At 35.7% G+C, this 20,862-nt stretch overlaps 1 protein-coding gene across 2 annotated transcripts in view; it reads right to left on the minus strand.

The window, feature by feature from the left end:
* The window catches only part of STAT4 (signal transducer and activator of transcription 4), a 91,230-nt gene that overhangs the window by 33,098 nt on the left and 37,270 nt on the right, over positions 1 to 20,862 (minus strand). For both annotated transcript variants that reach the window (XM_059053350.2, XM_067026468.1), the window contains exons 4-6: positions 6,128 to 6,226; positions 2,746 to 2,838; positions 1,760 to 1,838 (exon numbers count right to left, since the gene is read on the minus strand). In XM_059053350.2, coding sequence (XP_058909333.1) covers positions 1,760 to 1,838; positions 2,746 to 2,838; positions 6,128 to 6,226 — 271 coding nt within the window. The remainder of the gene's footprint in view (positions 1 to 1,759; positions 1,839 to 2,745; positions 2,839 to 6,127; positions 6,227 to 20,862) is intronic.

A 20,862-nucleotide genomic window follows, 5' to 3' on the forward strand; every position in this document is an offset into this window, starting at 1 on the left:
TGTATTAATTCACAAATTCACGAATTCCTACATCCCATATGTAGCAAAATCCTGCTGATATGGCATTTTATCATTTCAAAACTTCATTAGCTAATACTTTCCAGTCTTCACCAGCAAAGATATAACTTGTTTCCTATGTATCTTTCATTTCCCTTAAAACATTTCCTTTCACTTATAATCAACAAAATATTTGTTGATTAAGTAATAATCATTTTTATTCTTCATAATGCTTATGAAGCACTGTAAGATACTAAAGTAACTCTAATTGTAATATATTAAGTTCAAAACCTGTTTTAATGTAAAATAGTATATTTTAATGTATATTCTATTTCATAAAATTCATAGTTCACATATGAAATTTAGGCTGAGGCTGCTTTCAATGAATTGTAATGCTTGATTAAATGTGCAGTTGTTCTAAACCTTTTAAGAATCATGGACGCCTTTGATAAGCTGATGAAACCTGTGTTTGTGTCATTTCTTCCAAAGGAAAAAACATTGTACATACAATTATGAACATATTTAATAACATTTCATCGGAGTCAAGACATCCTGAAGGTGCCAGAAGAACATGTCACATCTCACTTATGCCAGGAAAAATGAATATCCTCTCTTTTAAATCTTAGATGGAAAGTTAATAAAGAATTTGATCACAATCATCCATTCTACTTCCTTCCAGATAAATTTTAAGCTAACATTTCAGTAGTCAAGGATGATTCTGTAAATCATCTGTACAAATAATTTATATCTAATGTGTTTTTCAAAATTATTTTAGAATTACAAAAAAGTTACGAAAAGAGTAGAGTTCCCATATATCCTTCATCCAGCTTCTTCTAGTGTCTTAGATAAGCATAGTACAATGTTCAAAGCCAGAAGATTAACACTGGTACGATCCTATTAACTAATCTAGAACTAATGAGAATTTCTCCAATTGTCCCACTAATTGCAACACACTTTAAATGTTATTATTTGTAAATCTTAGATTTTATAAATTTTATCATTCTTCCCTTACATTTCTTAAAAAACATCTGATTGTAAACAACCTCAATATTTAATCACAGTGAAACAGTCAAATAAATTTCGGTGTCCTTACACTTTGGTATTTATACAATTATTGAAATTATGTTTTGAAGATTTTTTTACATGAGGAAATACATAAAAGAAACCTTTAGCTTAAAATGCTATACAAAAAACTATGTACAAGATGATTTCAATTTTTCGTAAATAAATAGGTATGTATGTATTTGAACGTGCAGGAAAAAGGCTGGAAGAAAATATACTTACATTTTGACAGTGTTTATATCTAGATAGCAGAATTTTGTGTGGTTTTTAATTTTGTAATACTTTTTTCTACTTTCTAAATTTCCTACAGTGAGTCACATTGCTACCTTTAATTTTTAAAAATTATATTAAAAAACTCACCTAGAGATAATATTAGTAATTTCCTGATCATATTAGACAATTATTATTACTTTTCTTAGTTGTGATCATGATATTTTGATTCTATAGGAGAACGTTCTTACTTTTTGGAGATGCATCCTGAAATAGGGGTGATTTCTCATGAGCTTTATAATTTACTTTGAATCATGGGTAAAAAGATATATTTATATGGAGAGAAAAGGAGGAAGCAAAATAAATTAACTTCTCCTGCACACTGTCTTCAAAAAAAGGGATCAATTTATCAATTCTGCAGGAAAGACGAAACTCTAGTCACATTGCCTTTATGTTCCTATGTGGAATTATAGACAAAACAAAAACTTACCCATTGTCTGAATTGTTTTATACCTGTAGTCAAATTCATCTTGCAGATCTTCTAAATATTTGGTGTCTTGTTCTGTCATCTTTTTACAAAGAAAACATACTCTGTTGTTACAATTAAGCACATCAATGCAACAACATCATCCATCATCAGTATTTCAAAATACACTGTTTGGTGCTTGCAATCCCCAGTATGTCCCAGCCTAACTATACAGAATCTACATTTCTAAAGAGCTAATGCCCATGAACGTTGAATAGCACTAGAAGAACCAGACTGAAGTTGCTCTTCCATTTTCTCTTCCTGAGTGTTTGCAAATTTCAGCATCTTGCCTCTCATTTTTCAGTTAATTCCAAATGATGCAACTAATATCTTTTTGATCTGAGAGTATGGATACTTTTTTCCTTTTAGCTCCATACAACTCTGTATTAATGTACCAACTATCTTTTTGCTTAAAATCTCCATTCTCAAACGATATAGTTTATGACAATTGAGTCTAAATTTTTTTCCTCTCTACCTCTTAGGAAAAAAATATCGGTGGCTCCTCTGTGTCTCCTGTTCATTTCTGTCTTTGAGATTTTTACTTTTACTCTTCTCCAAATGTGGTGATGTTTTTCTGCTCAGATATAACTGTGTCAAGATCTGAGCTAAAGGCTTTTCCTACAGTATTATCTCACATAGTCCAGCGGTTATCCTCACTTTTACAGATGAAGAAACAGAGGTTTAGAGGTGTGAAGCAGCTTACTCGCCTAAGGTCACATGGCTTCTCACTGATGGAGTCTGGTGCAGAAACCCTAATCTCCAGTAAATTGAAGTTAAAAGCTTCCCACAAAGAAATTTTTTCTAATATGAACATAGTGTGTGAGAGATATTTATCTTATAACAAATTACCCTATGATTTCTGTATGCACTAACTTTGGGCACATAAGAGAAAGATGCATAGTGTGGTGACAACAGCTAGACTTTCCTGGTGTCTGTAAGGGATTACTCACCTGCACACTATTTTTAATGGCAGCCACTTTGTGCTCCACATTCCTCTGTCTTTCTGAAACTGAAGAACTTTGTAAGGATTTCTCCAGAGGCCCCTGGAAAAACAATGTCTTGAAATTTCAATGATGTTGATAAAACAGGTTTATGAAGAATGTAGTATATGTAATATACTTTGAACTGAGGTATGGATGAGTATGATATGAAATACTCTACAGCCATTAAAAACCATGCTGTAGAAAAATATTTAATGACAATACAAGTAGTGTTAAGTTGTTAAGAAATAGAGCAAATTATAAGACACCATATGTTTGTGATCTCTGTTGCTTGTATATGTATGTATATATATTCATACTTATTTATTTATTTATAAAAATCTGGATATATGTATAGACATGTAAACTCAAGTACATGTGACCTGAAGAACACACATCCCAAAATATTATCATGTGCTATCTTTGAGCAGAAAAATTACAGATGATTTTATGGTTAAATTTTTTCCCCCTAATTTTCTATAACAGACCCATATTGCTTTTGAAATTCTATAAAATGAATACATGTAATTTAAAAATTAGTATAGTGAAACTACATTAAGTTGGACTTAAATTCAGAATTAGGGATGTTGAATCTGCCAGGATGAGATTTATTTTTACATTGGAACAAAGGGAGTTTGCTAAAGAATATGTAAAAATGTTAGGCTGGTTAAATAGAAAGGCTAACCAGATACTCCAAGCCCCATTTCTTTTTTTTTTTCATACTAAGTATGATTTTATAACTTTATTTTTCATTCTGTAACACATTGTAAACATCTTTCTATGTGATTAAATATATATAAAAATCATGATTTTTAACAGTTGTACTCGTTACGTTTGAAGCTGTAAGGTCAGTGGAATGTTGTGAAATGTTTCTGTTGGCTGCACAGAAGGACAACATTGTTTCCTTCTTTTCAAAGACCTTTTTTTTTCTTTTTTTTTTCGGTACGTGGGCCTCTTACTGTTGTGGCCTCTCCCGTTGCAGAGCACAGGCTCTGGCCGTGCAGGCTCAGCGGCCATGGCTCACGGGCCCAGCCGCTCGGCATGTGGGATCCTCCCAGACCGGGGCACGAACCCGCGTCCCCTGCATCGGCAGGCGGACTCTCAACCACTGCGCCACCAGGGAAGCCCTCAAAGAACTTTTTAATAGTGATGTGTTCATCTGAGGATCCTAAATTCCTTTTCTAAATTCTAAGAGTAGCTTCCTCTTTGATTTATGCTCATGTGTGACATTCTGCACATCCCTCCCACCACCTGAGTTCAGGTTTCCTGGTCTCCAGCCCCATCCTTCTCCTTCGCCCTTTACCAAAATTCAAAGGCAAGTCTGGAGATGTCAAGGCTCTCCCATTGTGCTCACCACCAACTACAGTAAAGTCCAAACTCTGGTGCTAACCACTTTGGGGTCCAAATGTGATCTAGCTTCATTTATGCTTTACTTTCTCTAGTGGGGGTGAAGCCTCTATGTCCCAGGCAGGTAGATGCAGAAGCAACCCTTTCTCTTCCCCCTTATTCTCCCCACTTCACCCCAAAGGAGAGGATGGTTTATAGTAGGGGTCCCCAACGCCAGGGCCATGGACCACTACCAGTCTGCACCGTTAGGAACCGCAAACCCCATTTCTTGGCCACTCTAATAATCTGGCATTGAGTACGTTCCTTAGATATAACGTTTACGTAGATATCTAGAGTTGAGAGTTAGAATGTCAGTAAACCCTTCACCTTACACTTGGATGGGGACGTATGGTTAGAAAGGACGATGACTTGACTAAGATCTATAGCAAATCAGTGGCAGAACCTCAAGTGGAACCCAGGTCCTTGACTGTCAATCAAGTGTTTTTTCAACTACATCACATTCTTCAGATGGGTAAAGCCTTAGTAAAATTCACTCTCATTTTGGCCCCCATTATTTGTGTGTGTGTGAGTGTGTGTGTGTGTGTGTGTGTATCTCCATATATTTGTCTACTGGTTCAAAATTTACAAACCAGTGTTTCTTTTGTGGTAGTATGTAGCACTAGCAGATTATTTGTGGAATGATTTTGATAAGCATCTATTCAAATAAATGTTTCTAATTTGGCTGATACCTGACATTTGAAGAGAACAACAACAACACACACACAAAGACAAAATGACTAGAGATAAGAGGGCTACAAAAAAGGACAGCTCAGAATATATATGAGAATATCATATACTAGTAACAGCATCTCAATGTTCACCAAAAAAGCACTGCATCAAACTATATTTACTTTAGAAACTCACTAACTTTGGATTTTAAATTAAATAAAGGTGATACCATTCTTCTTTATCATCTAAAAAATAAGAGTAAGTTGTTAAAGCTTCATACTTCTCTAAAAACAACCATAACCTGACAGCAACTAAATCTGAGAATTTTTAATAGTTGAAAAAAGATGCTTTTCTTTTTTTTTTTTTTTTTTTTTTTTTTTTGCGGTATGCGGGCCTCTCACTGTTGTGGCCTCTCCCGTTGCGGAGCACAGGCTCCGGACGCGCAGGCTCAGCGGCCATGGCTCACGGGCTCAGTTGCTCCGCGGCATGTGGGATCTTCCCGGACCAGGGCACGAACCCGTGTCTCCTGCATCGGCAGGCGGATTCTCAACCACTGCGCCACCAGGGAAGCCCAAAAGATGCTTTTCTTGGGTCTTCAAAAATAAATACACTAGCGTGATTTACTAACTTATGGAGTGTGACATGTGGAAAGTTGATTACTCACATGCTCTTTCCTTTTCAAAAGGACTAACTGCAAAAGTATTCCCAGGGACTTCATATTCCTTTACTTATCTTTGATGGGGGCTCTGAGTTCATTCAGCGTAGTGGGATAAAACTAAAATATTATTGGCAAGGCAAAGCACACTGAAACAATAAACAAGCAAAAATTTATGGAGTTTCTGTAAGACAAAATTCCTGCTCGTGGAGTAGTTTGCACTTGTGGGGTAGGAAATTGGGAACTACTGAAAGGCTTAAGCAAGATCAATCCCTGAAGATAAACATGCTGAGAGAAACAGAACCTAAGTGGTAGTTAGGAATTCAGCCAGGAGGTGGTTACTCTTTTCCTCAACTGATATAGTAAGACCATGGACCAGAGTGTGAGCAATGGAAACAGAAAAGGATGTATAGACAGGATTCCAGAAACAAACTCTGGGAAGACTTAGTAGTTATCTCAATAAGGAGGCAGAGAAAAGGAACTATTCAAAGATAATCCCAAGACCTTGATTTCAAGTGACTGGAAGGATGATGGGACCATTAACATACGTAGAAGAAGATGGCTGGAAAGCAGACTAGAATTTCTGTTTCAGAAAAATTGAGTTCCAGGTGATAACAAGATTACAATGGAAGAAAATGTTACCTGAACAGGCATGTTGGCTGCAGCCAATATTCTCCTCTCTTCCCTTAAACAATTTGAAATAACCACAGACACATGCATTGGATTTCCATGAAATTTTCCCTGAAAAAAAGTGAACAAAAACAACACAAAATCTTAAATATATACATCACTCTTTGCAAATCAAAAATCATCTCCAAATAAGTATGTGAAATTATTTGGGATTTGTTTCAACAACCTATTCTATTATAAAGCCACAGAAACTAATATTGTGAATGTAGATGCCTATGCAGCATATTGCTCTGTCTCTAAAAGTTATTTTTAATAATTAAAAATAGTTCTTGAGCCCCTCTGTAGGAAAGGCCCTGAACACACACTCAGGAGGACCAGTTTACTTTGGGCTTAGGATAAGTTTCACAAGAGTTACTTCTTTGTAAATTATTATGAACTAGGGCGGTCCCAGCCGTTCATTTGTTAACTCTGTACTACATGGTGTGCCTAATGCATATCTTTTGGTCCCTGTTTGGTGCTCTTCATGTCAATTAGCTCATAACTATATTGGTATACTAGAGAGAAACTCTATCACACACATTTTAGCTACAATATTTTTATGACATCTAAGTAAATACATTTTTTATTACCGATGCTAATGGTTCAGATATTGTAAACTGGTAGCCTGCGGGTCTAATTCAGCCATAAGGTATGTTGTGTAAGTTGAAATATTGTAATCCCTTCAGATGAACATGTACTACCCATAGTTACCATAGTATCCACCACTGAGTGACCTAAGCACTCATTTACTTTACCTGCCAGGCACCTATAGGTTTTCTTGGTTTACAGGATTAATTCGAACAACACCATCATTTTAGTCAGTAGTGTTAAACTTCTTTGTTCCTGGACCCTTCCATGGCAGGATTAACAGGAAACACAGTAAATGTAGACAAATGCCTTTATTTAGTTTTCTTCTGACCTCCTGTCTGAAGGAGGTGCTAATTATCCATGAAATGGCCAAAAGGGCAATAGCAGAAAAGATAAAAGTGGAAAATTAATAATCAAAAGTAGATTATACAGATTAGTAAACCAAAGGGTCTTTCTTGGAAAGAAATGAGGTTATTGTTCGTAAACATTTTTAAGGCCTTGACCATTGCCACAATTTTATTAGATGATGCATTCTAATTAGCATTTCTATTTGTAAAACTAGGGTAAACACCAAGTATCTGGTTTCCTGCTTTTCCATATTCTATAGCTTTTAAAACGTTTTTCCACTTTAAATGAGAACACTCCAGAAGAAAAAAACAAAAATGAATTGACAGAAACTCTTAAGGTAAAGAAATTAAAATTATCCTATTCATTAAGCAGGGATACTTAATTTCTGATTCCTGCATGCTGACAATTTCAGATTCTCCCTAGTTTGAATTTGTTCTTGTTTTTAAATTTTCCCATTGATTTGTTTTCCCATATACCTTCCATTTAACTCACCAAGAAAAGCTATGTTTGCTCATTTTGCCTTTATTTTTAAAATATTCCACTGATGAAAATAAAGGGTTTCTCCCAGGGCTAATTTGGAGACTGATATGTATGTAACATTGAAAGTTTTTCCTATCCAAGATCAGGAGTTCCTCTAAGATCCCAAGAATCACCACTATTTGTCTTTGTTTTTCTCACTGTTACAGGAGTTCTTCATTGTTGATTTTCCAGATACTATCTTTCAGCATTTCTCAGCTCCTTTGTCTATACTTTTTCATTTTTCTTTCCTGCTTGAACTTCTTCTACCTTCCCTTTCAGATTTGGTTTCCCCCTTGTCTTGTGAGGTTAAATTATTCATTTTCTCTCCTTTGTTAAGAGTAAAGAATCACTATTGTTTTTATCCAGGCTATTTTTTCACTTTCCTTTTGCATTTTTCTTAACTTAGCTCTTACTTAAATGTATGAGATGAAAACATCTTATGGAAAATTGACCGCTATAGATTCAAAAACCAAAGTAGCACTTTTTTTAATGATCAGGTTTTTAAAATTTATTTTTTAATTGAAGTATAGTTGATTTACAATGTTGTGTTAGTTTCAGGTGTACAGCAAAGTGATTCAGCCATATATGTATAACTCTTTTCCATTATAGGTTATTACAAAATATTGAATATTGTTCCCTGTACTATACAGTAGGTCCTTGTTCTTTATCTATTTTATAGATAGTAGTGTGTATCTGTTAATCCCAGACTTCTAGTTTATTACCTCCCCTCCACTTTCCCTTTTGGTAACCATAAGTTTGTTTTCTATGTCTGTGAGTCTCAAATTAGCATTTTAAATTTTTGTATCAAAGATGTAGTTATGTTCACCTTTCAGTAGTTACCATGTATATGGACCATGGACACGCCCCCCCCCCCAAAGCACAAACAGAAAAACAGAAACAAAAAAACAAAAGAAAACCCACCCCTAAGTGTGTGTTGGTGGGTGGAAGGACGGAAGGGAAATTGCCCTTTTTCTAGTGTGTGTCTGTCTCTCTTACGTGTAGGTACTGCAAATATCTTCTACTCTGTGGCTCTCTTTTCACTATCTCTTAGTGTCAATAAATAGAAGTTTTTAATTTTAGTGAAGTCAAATTTATTAACTCTTCTGTTTATGGTTAGTGCTTTTTATGACTTAAGAAATCTTTCCCTAATCTACAGACATGGAGGTTTATTCCTATATATATATATATATATATATATATATATATATATATATATATATATATATATATATTGTTTTTTAAGCCTTTAGAATTTTGCCCTTAATTGTAATATTGTAATTCACTTGGAGCTTGTTAATAATGAGAGGTCCCTTTCACTTTTTTCTATATGAATATCAGTTCCAGCAATATTTACTGAACATTCTGTTCTTTTACCACTGCGCTGCTGGGCCAACTGTCATAAATCAAGTGCCCATATATGGATGGTTTGCTTCTGACTCCATCCCATCTTATGGTTCTATCTGCTTTATCAACAGACTGTCTTAATTACTAGAGTTGTATAATAAGTTTTTTGATGTCAAGTACAATAGCTTTTCTTTGCATTTTTCACATAAATTTTGGAATCACCTTGTCAAGCTACAAACACACATACACACACACAAAATTGAGAATTTGAATGGCACTAAATCTTTAGATACTTGGCATCTTTGTGTTCTAATCTATTTATTTAAGTCTTCTTTAATGTCTCTCTATTAAGCACTATAATTTTCCACAGAGATCTTATATATTTTTTGTTAGGTTTATTTCTATGTAGCTGGTGTTTTTCATAATGGATAGTATCTTTCTTTCCTAATTGTTTTCATTGGTATGTAGAAATATATTTGACTTTTATATATTGACTTTAAATCCAGCAACTTTGCTAAACTCTTAATAATTCTAATAATGTACTTGTAATATCTATTACCAAGTCTAAAAATTCATCTGTAGATTCTTTTGGATTTTCTGCAAATACAAATCATATCTTGTATGAGTATTGATAATATTTTTTCCCCTTTTCATTTACCTAATATCAGTCAGAACTTCACCTTCATACTATGATTTATTTAGAAATGTATTGGTTAATTTCCAACGATAGGGATTTTCTATTATCCTTTTTATTGATTGTTATAGATATAAAAATTCTGATCAGAATAGATGTTCTGAATGACTTCAGTCACTTAAAATTTATTGAAACTTGCTTTGTGGCCCAGCATATGGACTTTTTGTAAATATTCCATGTGAGCTTGTAAAAAATGTGAATTCTGCAGTTGTTGGGTGCAAATGTCTTCTACAAGTTTATTAACCCAACTTTGTAATTGTTTTGTTCAAATTTCTGTGTCCATGCTGATTTTTTTGCCTCATTAATTTTATCAAATATTGAAAGAGGAATGTTAAAATCTAGTTTGTGAATTTTTCTTCTTGTGGTTTTTTCATATACATTCAGACTTGTTATGTATTACTAGTGAGTCAAATCTTTCATTCCTATGAACCTACCTTTATTGTTAAGAATGCTTTTGCCTTGAAACAAAAATATAAACTATGACATAATGCTTATTATCACTTAGAATTTTTATTTCATCCTATTGAAAGAATTCTTGACTTACTTAAACATATAGATATTTAATATCACATATTCACATCATACCTATATAAAAAGGTAAATATACATGAAATAAATTGGTTATGTATTCATAAAACTTCTTTGCATATTTACAATTCAACTTTTCTAAATCTCTTTTTAAATTAGATTCATTGGCATTCATGTTTTTTCCCATAAAATAATGTCCTCTGGGCCATCTAGAAAGTCAGTGATGCAGCATTTCTTTAAAATGTGCAACACTATTATCTACATTCTGTGAGTTTTGATGCTAGCACTTCCTTGATCTTACCAGAAGTTTTCAACAGAAAGTTTTCAGACAAGAACCAGGACTCACTCACATTCCTTCTGCAAATGGTCCTGGAATGATTTGATGACTGAAGCATTGAGGGGTTGTAGTGGCCTAGTCATGCCATCATGATTCACAACCATTATACTTTTACATGAAATTATTAGGCAACTGTTCAGATACATGTCCATAAAGTCACTGAGGACTAGACTATATAGCAGGTTCCTAGATGTCTGTTCCAGAAGATGTCTAACTAATCCTCTATCAGCTCAACTGCCACCTGTACTCTTTTGGTTCACTCCTAATAACATCTTCGAAGAAGTTCTTATTTGTAGACATTGTTTACAGTTTAAATTAAATGTGGTGGGGCTTCCCTGGTGGTGCAGTGGTTGAGAGTCTGCCTGCCAATGCAGGGGACATGGTTTCATGCCCCGGTCCGGGAAGATCCCACATGCCGTGGAGTGGCTGAGCCCATGAGCCACAACTACTGAGCCTGCGCGTCCAGAGCCTGTGCTCCCCAACAAGAGAGGCCGCGATAGTGAGAGGCCCACGCACCGCGATGAAGAGTGGCCCCTGCTCGCCGAAACTAGAGAAAGCCCTCGCACAGAAACGAAGACCCAACACAGTCAAAAATAAATAATAAATAAATAAATATAAATTAAATATGGTGGTACCTTCAGCAGTTGGCAGTTAGGCATAAGATTACAGTGATACACTGCTTTTCATAATCCAAGCTCGTACTCTTGATCCTTTTAAAAATCCTTTTGGGGAACCCTCTTACACTTTTGGTGGGAATATAAATTGGTATAGCCACTATGGATAACAGTATGGAGGTTACGGTTAGGATTAGGGTTGAAAAACCCTAAAAAACCTTAAAAAACTAAAAACAGAGCTATCATATGACCCAGCAATCCCACTCCTAGGCATATATCTGGAGAAGACCATAATTTGAAAGGGTGCATGCACCCTAATGTTCACTGCAGCGCTACTTACAATAGCCAGGACATGGAAGCAACCTAAATGTCCATCAGGACAGGAATGGATAAAGAAGATGTGGTGCATATATATAATGGAATATTACTCGGCCATAAAAAGGAACAAAATAGTGGCATTGGCAGAGATGTGGATAGACCTAGAGACTGTCATACAGAGTGAGATAAAGTCAGAAAGAGAAAAATAAGCATTGTATAATATTGCTTATATGTAGAAGCTAGAAAAATGGTACAAATAACCTTATTTGCAGAGCAGAAATAGAGTCACAGATGTAGAGAACAAACTTATGATTACCAAGGGGGGAAGGGGAGGGTGGGATGAAGTAGGAGATTGGGATTGGCATATATACACTACTATGTATAAAACAGATAACTAATGAGAACCTATTATAGCACTGGGAACTCTACTCAATGATCTGTGATGACCTAAATGGGAAGGAAATCTGAAAAAGTGTGGATATATGTATATGTATAACTGATTTGCTTTGCTGTACAGCAGAAACTAACACACCATTGTAAAGCAACTACATTCCAATTTTAAAGAATAATAAAATTTTAAAAAATTCTTTTGCATTGACAGTGTAATTTTGTCTTGTCAAAGAAAACCACCCCCAATTCCCAACATTACCTATTTGATTAAACACATATTTTAATTTTTCCTCAATGGCATCATGCTGGAAGTTAAGTGCATTCTGTTCAAAATCAGCAGGAAGTTTCTGATAAATGGATATTGTACATCTTAATGATAATCCTGTGTAATGCATGATTCACTTACTCCAGCCTGCTATTTTGCTGAGATTTTATTCATCTACTGTGAGGAATTTGCCGATTTCTCTTGTCACTGTCGCTTTGTTTATGATAGGCAATCGTTTTGCATGAGTCTCAATAATAAAATATAATACAGCTTCTACTAGTGGACATCTTCCTTCCTTTCTTACATCCTGCAAAGCACTTTATTGTTGCTTTCTAAGAAAATATGGAATTTAGGACCATCCATCCAGTGACTATTAACTTGCTTAACAAATATCAAATTATGCCCTGCTGATTTGCTCCTGTCCCATTCTGTGTACATGAAAACTATTTGTTTCAATACTAAATCACAGTATTATACTGATGACACTTAAACAGCAATTAAATTCAATGTGTTGTACCAACTGTGCACATAATTCAACTGAAGTGACAACAACATGAATAGCTATGACCCAATTTTACATCACAGGAAATGGCAATGCCATTGTGACTGCTACCTGACAATAGCAATTAAGAGACGCTATTGAATGTAAGATGCGTTTTGATTTCAGAGATGTTAAAATGCAGAAAAATGGTGTCTTAGAATCAACAAGTGTGCTATTTTATGATTTTTGCTGCTTTATGCTAAATTCCTTGGCTTTCCTTCAAATTCTACTACCTTCCATCTAATTTCTAAATTTGACCTGTCACTAAAGAATGACTAGTTCATCTACTCTTTTTCCCCCAGGTGGTCCAAGGAGTACCAGAGTCAGAGGTAAAGGAAGTGATAAGGCTGCTCAAAATAACCTCCTCCGTTCAGGTGGCATGAAATTTGAGATTTCACAACTAGACTTTCACCCTTTTGAGTTTCTTCCCCCAGGATCCCCTTTAGAATGCAAAGATATGAGGGAGAGTTAACACTACATTTAATTAATTTCCTCTGCATTGTGAAGGATTTATCAGATGTGCTCTCTGGCTGCAGTGACCTGGCACCTACAGGTTGAGAGTAATAGGTCCCAGGGCAAATAAAAGAAGTTTCAGGAGATCCTTGAAAGAGGAAGGAAACAGTAACCAAAGGGGAAGTAGGATTCTGAAGAAACATGTAACCAACAACTGTCTGAGCCTAGATTTCTCTAGAAGTTAACCTTGAGACAAAGATTCCAGTCCAAGAAATATAATTGGGAGTTCATCCCAAAAAACACAGTTATGGGAGCGGGTAAGTGAGAGGAGGAAGAGAAGGCATCCAGTAAAGGGTGTGTTATCCAGCCACTGGCTAAGATTGGCTGAGAACCCCGGGAATAGGGTAGAACATGTGCCTTAGAGTTATCTACCCAAGGCCTTTGGGAACTGGAGTATTTTTACATCAGCTCTTGTCATTATTAGCCCTAAAGCAAAAAGACACAGATGCTGGCATTTTTAAGTCCACCTGATTGAACTAAAATGATAAGGTCCAAGGGGATATGGGCAGGGCAGTCCCTGCCTCTGCTATTCCAGCTCTCCTCCTAACCTCAATTTGAGAAATTTTTGACTTCTCATTTTTTTAAACTACCTGCAACCATACTACACTCAAATGTTGATATTTCTTCTTTTATGGTACCTCTGAGATATGAAGCAGTTGTCTCCAGTTACAGAGTAAAATGTTTTCATTCATGTTTTTATTGGCAATCTGCAATCTACTGCACAATTCTGGCTGCCCTCTCACTCTCTCCCCTTTTATCATCCCAAGTACTGCCGTTAAATCATGTTTATCCTTGCTCCTTACCAGTGTCAAACACACTGGCCATGACAACACGCTCTCAGCTTCAGCCTCTTATTGTTTCCTTCCCTTTGTTCTGAGCACATGATTTTTCTTCATGGCTTCTTCCTAAGATTTCCTCACTAGAATCATAAGGATATGCCTAGGGTGAAAAAAAACCTGCTAAATTGAAGAAGAGCTAATCCAGTTGTCTTAAGCCTGATTTAGATGTAGAACGGTCAGTCTAATAGATTTAAAAAGCAATTTTCTTTCATGATAATTAAAATAACAATAAGGTACCACTCTACATCTATTAGGTTAAAATTCAAAATGCTGACCTCACCAAATACTGGTGAGGATGTGGTGTAACAGGAAATATTAAATGGTACAGCCACTTTGGAAGACAGTTTGGCAGTTTCTCACAAAGCTTAAAATACTCTTATACAAACCAGCAATCATGCTCCTAGGTATTTACACAAATGAATTAAAAGCTTATGTTCACATAAAAATCAGCATACAAATATTTATAGCAACCTTATTCATAATCATCAAAACTTGGAAGCAACCAAGATGTCCTTGAATGGGTGAATGGATAAGCAAACTGTGTAGATTTCTATGACGGAGTATTATTCAGTGATAAAAAAGAAATGAGCTGTCAAGCTACACAAAGACATGGAGGAAACTTGAAAACATATTGCTACGGGAATACTGTAAGGCAAAACTATGGAGACAGTAAAAAGATCAGTGGCTGCCAGAGGTTTGAGGGGAGGGATGGAGGGCTGAGTGGAGCACAGGGGGTTTTCAGGGCAGTGAAACTATTCTGTATGCTACTGTGATGGTGGATACATGACATCAGGCATTTGTTAGAACTCAAAGAACTGTGTAACACAAAGAATGAACCTTAATGAAAACTATGAACTTTATCTAATAATAATGTATTATTGGTTCATCAATTATAACAAATGTACAACATTAATAATTCAAGATGTTAATAATAGGGGAAAGTCTCTGCCAGGGGTTCGAGGGAGAGGCTAAGGGAGTATATGGGAACTCTCCGTACTTTCCACTCAATTATGCTGTAAACTGAGACAGCTCTAAAAAAAAAATTACGCCTATTTTTAAAAACTGTCATTCTGAAGTCACAGTTCTCACATATCTTTGTGCTATTCCTTTTGCCAGGAATGAACAAATTCAAATGACTAGAGTTGCCTGCCTCTCTTGTTCACTTAATTTTAAATTCTCTCATCACCACAAAGATTTTCTTGATAAAAGAGAAGTGAGGTATAGATTCTCCATGGATACGAATAATGAATGCCCCATTTCTATTTATGCTACTAATAATACATCCATCTTAAAACAAACTAACTAAAAATTAACTGCAGGTATAAATAGTTTGTCTTGGTCTATTTTGTAAATTAAAAGAAAATACTTCTTAAAGGCATCAAATATGTTTTTTATAATTTGGAGTCTATTTCCGGCAGCATGTTCTATGTCTGTGAAGGCTTAACTCATCCTAGACAATTGCTGTGTGAAGCAGCTGGAGCATTCTCTATATAAAGTCAGGGGAAACTGCATTTGTGGCTGTTACTAGCTGTGTGACCTTAAGCAAGTCACTTCTTAACCTTCATTACTCTAATTGCCCCTAAGTCAGTTGAGATAATAATACTTATCATTTGTCATAGAGTCACTGTGAGGAGCATGCCAGACAATTGAGAAAGAGCTTTGTAACTTGAAAAGAGCTCTAAAAATCGAGGGAGTTTTCTATGTTGCCTCATCAGGACGTTAGGAGAGTTTAAAGCTCATAAATGGTAAATCAGTAAAAACAAGATAAAAATCTTCTTATTAGTTTCACAGAAAGGAAGAAAACTGATTAAGAAGCCAATGAACACCGAGTTGTATTCTGGGAAATATATTTACATGAATACAAAATAAACTCCAGAAAAAGGAAGACTATGTATTGGCGGTTTTCAAAACATTAAAGAGTAGGGACTTGCCCAGCATTTCTTTAGGATTAACTTGCACACAGGCACAAATGCATTAAAAGCTGCTTTGAATAAAAACTCAACTCATACGAGCTAGCAATTAGAAATAATAATACAGTGCTCCCACCTGAGCATAATTCATAACATCTTTGGAAGAAAATGATCAATACTACATTTTCTATGCAAAGAAAAAGGCCTGGGAAGGAATGTGATAACCTCTCATTAATGATCATCCTTGGGGAAATGGGATTGGGTGGCTGGATATTTTCACTTTTACCTCAATTCTTTGGTATTGATGGAATTTTAAAAAATCATTAAGCATGTGTTACTTATATGATTAAAACTAAATAAGTAGTGATAAATTACACATATATACTCCATACCAGATCTTTCTCTTTGCTTTATTTATGCAAAGGTTTTTGTAAAAGATGAATGTTGGCTTTGAAAATTTGTTATTCAGGTGAGAAGAGAAAAAAGCAGAGTCGGAACCTAGTTAGATCATTATGATGACGAAAAATTCAATGCTTTGGGGGAATTCAGAGTCTTGTAATTGAGATAAATGAATTGCTTAATTCAAAATGACAGGAAGAGAACAAGGTAGATGCTAACAAACTCTGCTTATCATTTATATGTTTGAACATAACAATAACAGAACCTGTCATTTACTGAATACCTATTATATGCTGGGTGCATTATAAAAGCTGACAATAGACTGCAAGGTACATATTAGGAAGCCCAGAGGTCATGTCATTTGTGCAAAGTGATAGAATTCAGAAGCTAAGGTGAAGGAGCTCTTCAAAAACCAGATTTATCTCATTCCACAAACTATGACCTTTCCAAATCACTACTGCTTTATAAAAAATGCATTCCTTGTTTACTTAACTGGACCCCTACAACTACAGGTGCATTTAATTTTATTTTCCCTGGAAATTATAATATTTCCTATGATAAATCTGTTCAAGGATTAACCTTTCTTTATGGAACCTCAAGATAGTTGCAGTGGTTAAACAAACCAACGGAAAATTACCACGTGTTTGATTGTAAAATTATTAAATCACTTTTCCGGGGATGACTTAGGTCTTGATAACCTCTGGCAGTTATACTTGCTATTTGTAGAGGCAATCTGACATGGACCCTGAGTGTCCCTGTGTGATCTTGCTGGTATGCCAAGAATACAAGGCCCTGACCACTCATCACTCATCTCATTTTTCGGGGTTATATTTGCAGCAAGCAACCTTAAATGATGAGCTAACGTCTCCTCCCAGCTAAAGAGCAGGCTTGCTTCCCCTGGCTATAAAAGCAGTGAATTCCTCAAGCTAATTGTTCCTCTCCTGTTACACAACCCACTGAGTGTGCTGGATCTGTGTCACCCCTGTAGGACCTGGGGGACATGGGAAACCAACGCACATGGGCATGAAGCTCTGACTACTACTTTTGCTGTGAATAATAAAGTCTTTGCCACTGATCCGGAAGTCTCATGTTTTATCTGGCACCCATGAAACAATAACAAGCTCATTTGTTAGTTTGAGAGAAAGGTAAAATTCTAGATCTTGCACACTTCTCGACACCAATTTGTCTCATAAAACTTATCACATAGCATTTCCATTATTTATTTCTATGTCTTATTCCCCATCTATACTCAGTATCTTTCAAAATCAGGAACTGGTCTTCTTCAAGATGGAACTTGAAGTAGCTGTCACCTTATAGGAACCTCATAAATGCTTGTTGAATAATCAAATGAGAAGATAAATAAATTACAATAATTCCTTCCTAACTGAGAAAAAATAGAAAAAGCATATTATTCAATCGCAGTGTTGGTAAAGATGCTGTCTTTAAATTCTTCTGGAGTTTTTATTAGCCACCTAACCCTAGTAGCCAGGAAGATATTAAACTAGCATCTTGAGATTAGTTGGAAGAGGACAGCAAGGTATGAAATATTCCTGGAGATGGCAACTTTGCTTCTGAAAGACCTGATGGGCTCCTCACCCTGGTTGACCATTGTCACTGGTAGTGAGGCTGCCTTGGGGAGATGTGAACAGTGGGGATGATGCTCTGAGTCTCCTGCTCTCTGTATGGTAAGACACATCCTTTACTGATAGTAAAAGAATAGAAGTCCTTTGCTTATGTCTAGTAGGATCCTTTAGTCACCCTTTCACCCTTGCTCTCATGATAACAAGGATACATCATCATTATAATCGAAGAATATTTAGATGAGAGTATAAAGACAAGAAAATGGAATCCTAAATGTCAATATTGATAAAGAAGGTATATACACATCTCTCTTGTTGAGGATATAAGTGTATATCTAGAAAAAACAAGAGACTAGTAAAAAATTCTAGAATGAATAAACAAGATGACACTTTTTTTCTACACTGGCAATAATCATCTCAGACTGACAAAGGGGATAATGTTGCATTCAAAATAGTAAGGAAAGTATTTTTAAAACTTAGGAATAAATGTAACAAGAAAAGTACACATTTTACATCAATTAAATTTAATTTATGCCATCTCAGATCTTGTTTAAAGTCATACTAAAGACTTTAAACAAGATCTGAGATGGCATAAATTAAAAACACAACATAGAATAAGAATAACAGAATTTTAGGATGTGGGACTTTATCCTAAAAATGTTAATTATCCCAAAATGAATACATATATTTAATGCAATTGAAGTTAGACTTCCAAGAGTTGCTTTTAGAGGACTTGGATTGAAAGAAAGATGCAATAAAGTTCATATGAAAGAAATGTTGCACAACAGTTAAGAAAATTACAAAAGCTAATTAATTTTTCAGTGCTTAAAATACATCAGGGAATTTTCTAAGTGTTCTATGTTTTATTTCATTTAATCTTCACAGCAACTGTTTGTGATCAGTACTATCATTCTGATTTTACAGAAAGGTATGCTGAGATAGAAAGATGTGAAGCAACTTGAAGCCAAGATTCAATTTGACTCCAGTGTGCTTTCAACCAATTAACCACCAGGTCATTTTCTCCAAGTTGAGGGGAGGAGGACTTGCCATACAAGATCCTGAAAAAGACTGCAAACTGTAGTATATTTATTTATAAGGTATAAATATACTATATAACTTACATTATAATCAATAGCTTTGACATATAACTAGACTAGCAGAGTATAACAGAGGGTGGTGGAGAATTATTACATGAGAAAATTAACATGCAAAAAGATGGCATTTCAGTTCAGTTGGGAAAAAATGATTATTTACAGAATCTTGCTAGTATAATTGTCTATCAATCCAGAAGAAAAAGTTGAATCTCTATAGAAAGAATTCTATGTAGATTAAAGACAATTTTTAAAGAAAAGTTAGAATAAAATTCAGGAAAACATGTATAATTTAAGAGTTGGGAGACTTTTAATCAAGGCTAGACCCCTCAAAACTATACAGAAAGGTGGGTTTTTCACCACATTCAAAGATTTTTTTGTATGGAAAAGTTGTCATAAAGCCAAAAGACTTATGACAGATTGAGGTAAATATTAGTAACTCATATGAAAGAGTTATTTACCATGAAAAATATTTTTAAAGTAACATTTTAATATATAAAGAACCCTTCGAATTTGATGAGAGAGCCCAATAGAAGTTAAGTGAATGGGGAATTGGCAAAGGGCACATCCAAGTAACCAATACATGTGAAAAAGAATGCCCAGCCTCACATGTAGTCAGAGAAAAGCAAAGTAAAAAGAGATACTATTTCCTAACAATCAGGTAGGCAAAAATGAAAAGGAATGAAAATACCTGCTATTAATGGAGTTATGGGAAAGATGGTCTTCATACACTTTGTTAATGGAAATGTGAATTTTACAACCTATTTGGAAAGCAATCTTGACAATACCTATTAAAATTTAAAATACTTATATCAATACCTTTGACTAGTAAATACATTTCTAGGAATCTATCCCATAAAAATAAGAGCACTAGCCCATATGAACACACCCACAAGGTTGTTTGTTACAACACTATGGTAGAGAAAACTGGAATTAAAGTGCTTGCTCCACTAATGGGAATGGCTCAATAAATTATGGCACATCCACTCCATGGACCATTTGCTACCATTATCCAGAGATTTCTGTGATATAAAGTTTGGAAAGCAGAGAAATTTACAAAATTCCGTAAAAACACACACAATAGGGACTTCCTGGTGGCGCAGTGGTTAAGAATCCACCTCCAATGTAGGGGACACAGGTTCGAGCCCTGGTCTGGGAAGATGCCGTGGAGCACCTAAGCCCGTGAGCCACAACAACTGAGCCTGTGCTCCAGAGCCCGAGAGCTACAACTACTGAGCCCGCACACCACAACTTCTGAAGCTTGCATGCCTAGAGCCTGTGCTCTGCGACAAGCCACCACAATGAGAAGCCTGCACACTGCAACGAAGAGTAGCCCCCTCTCCCCGCAACTAGAGAAAGCCCGCGCACAGCAACGAAGACTCAACGCAGCCAAAAATAAAATAAATAAAAACAAACACACGCAATATACGTGGGGATAAACTATACATGTTCCCATTTTATTTATAAATCAGATCTAGGTATGGAAGAGTGCCCATTGATTGTTAACACTGATGCCTTTGGGGGTGACGGTGTGGATGGAGGTAAGGGAAAAAGAAAGGAAAAAAAGTTTGTAATAAAAAAGCAGCATGTTTTATGTCTAATTGATGGTAAATTGTATGTGAGTGTGCAGTAAAAACATGAAAAGATAGTGACAAAAATGATAATGGTGGTTATTTTATTTTGGTGGAATTTTAGGGGATTTTTAGTTTCTTCTTAGACTTTGTGTGTGTGTGTGTGTGTGTGTGTGTGTGTGTGTGGTACGTGGGCCTCTCACTGTTGTGGCCTCTCCCGTTGCGGAGCGCAGGCTCCAGACGTGCAGGTTCAGCGGCCATGGCTCACGGGCCCAGCCACTCCGCGGCATGTGGGATCCTCCCGGACCGGGGCACGAAC

The sequence above is a fragment of the Kogia breviceps genome, chromosome 2, assembly GCF_026419965.1.
Source record: "Kogia breviceps isolate mKogBre1 chromosome 2, mKogBre1 haplotype 1, whole genome shotgun sequence".
NCBI lineage: Eukaryota > Metazoa > Chordata > Mammalia > Artiodactyla > Physeteridae > Kogia > Kogia breviceps.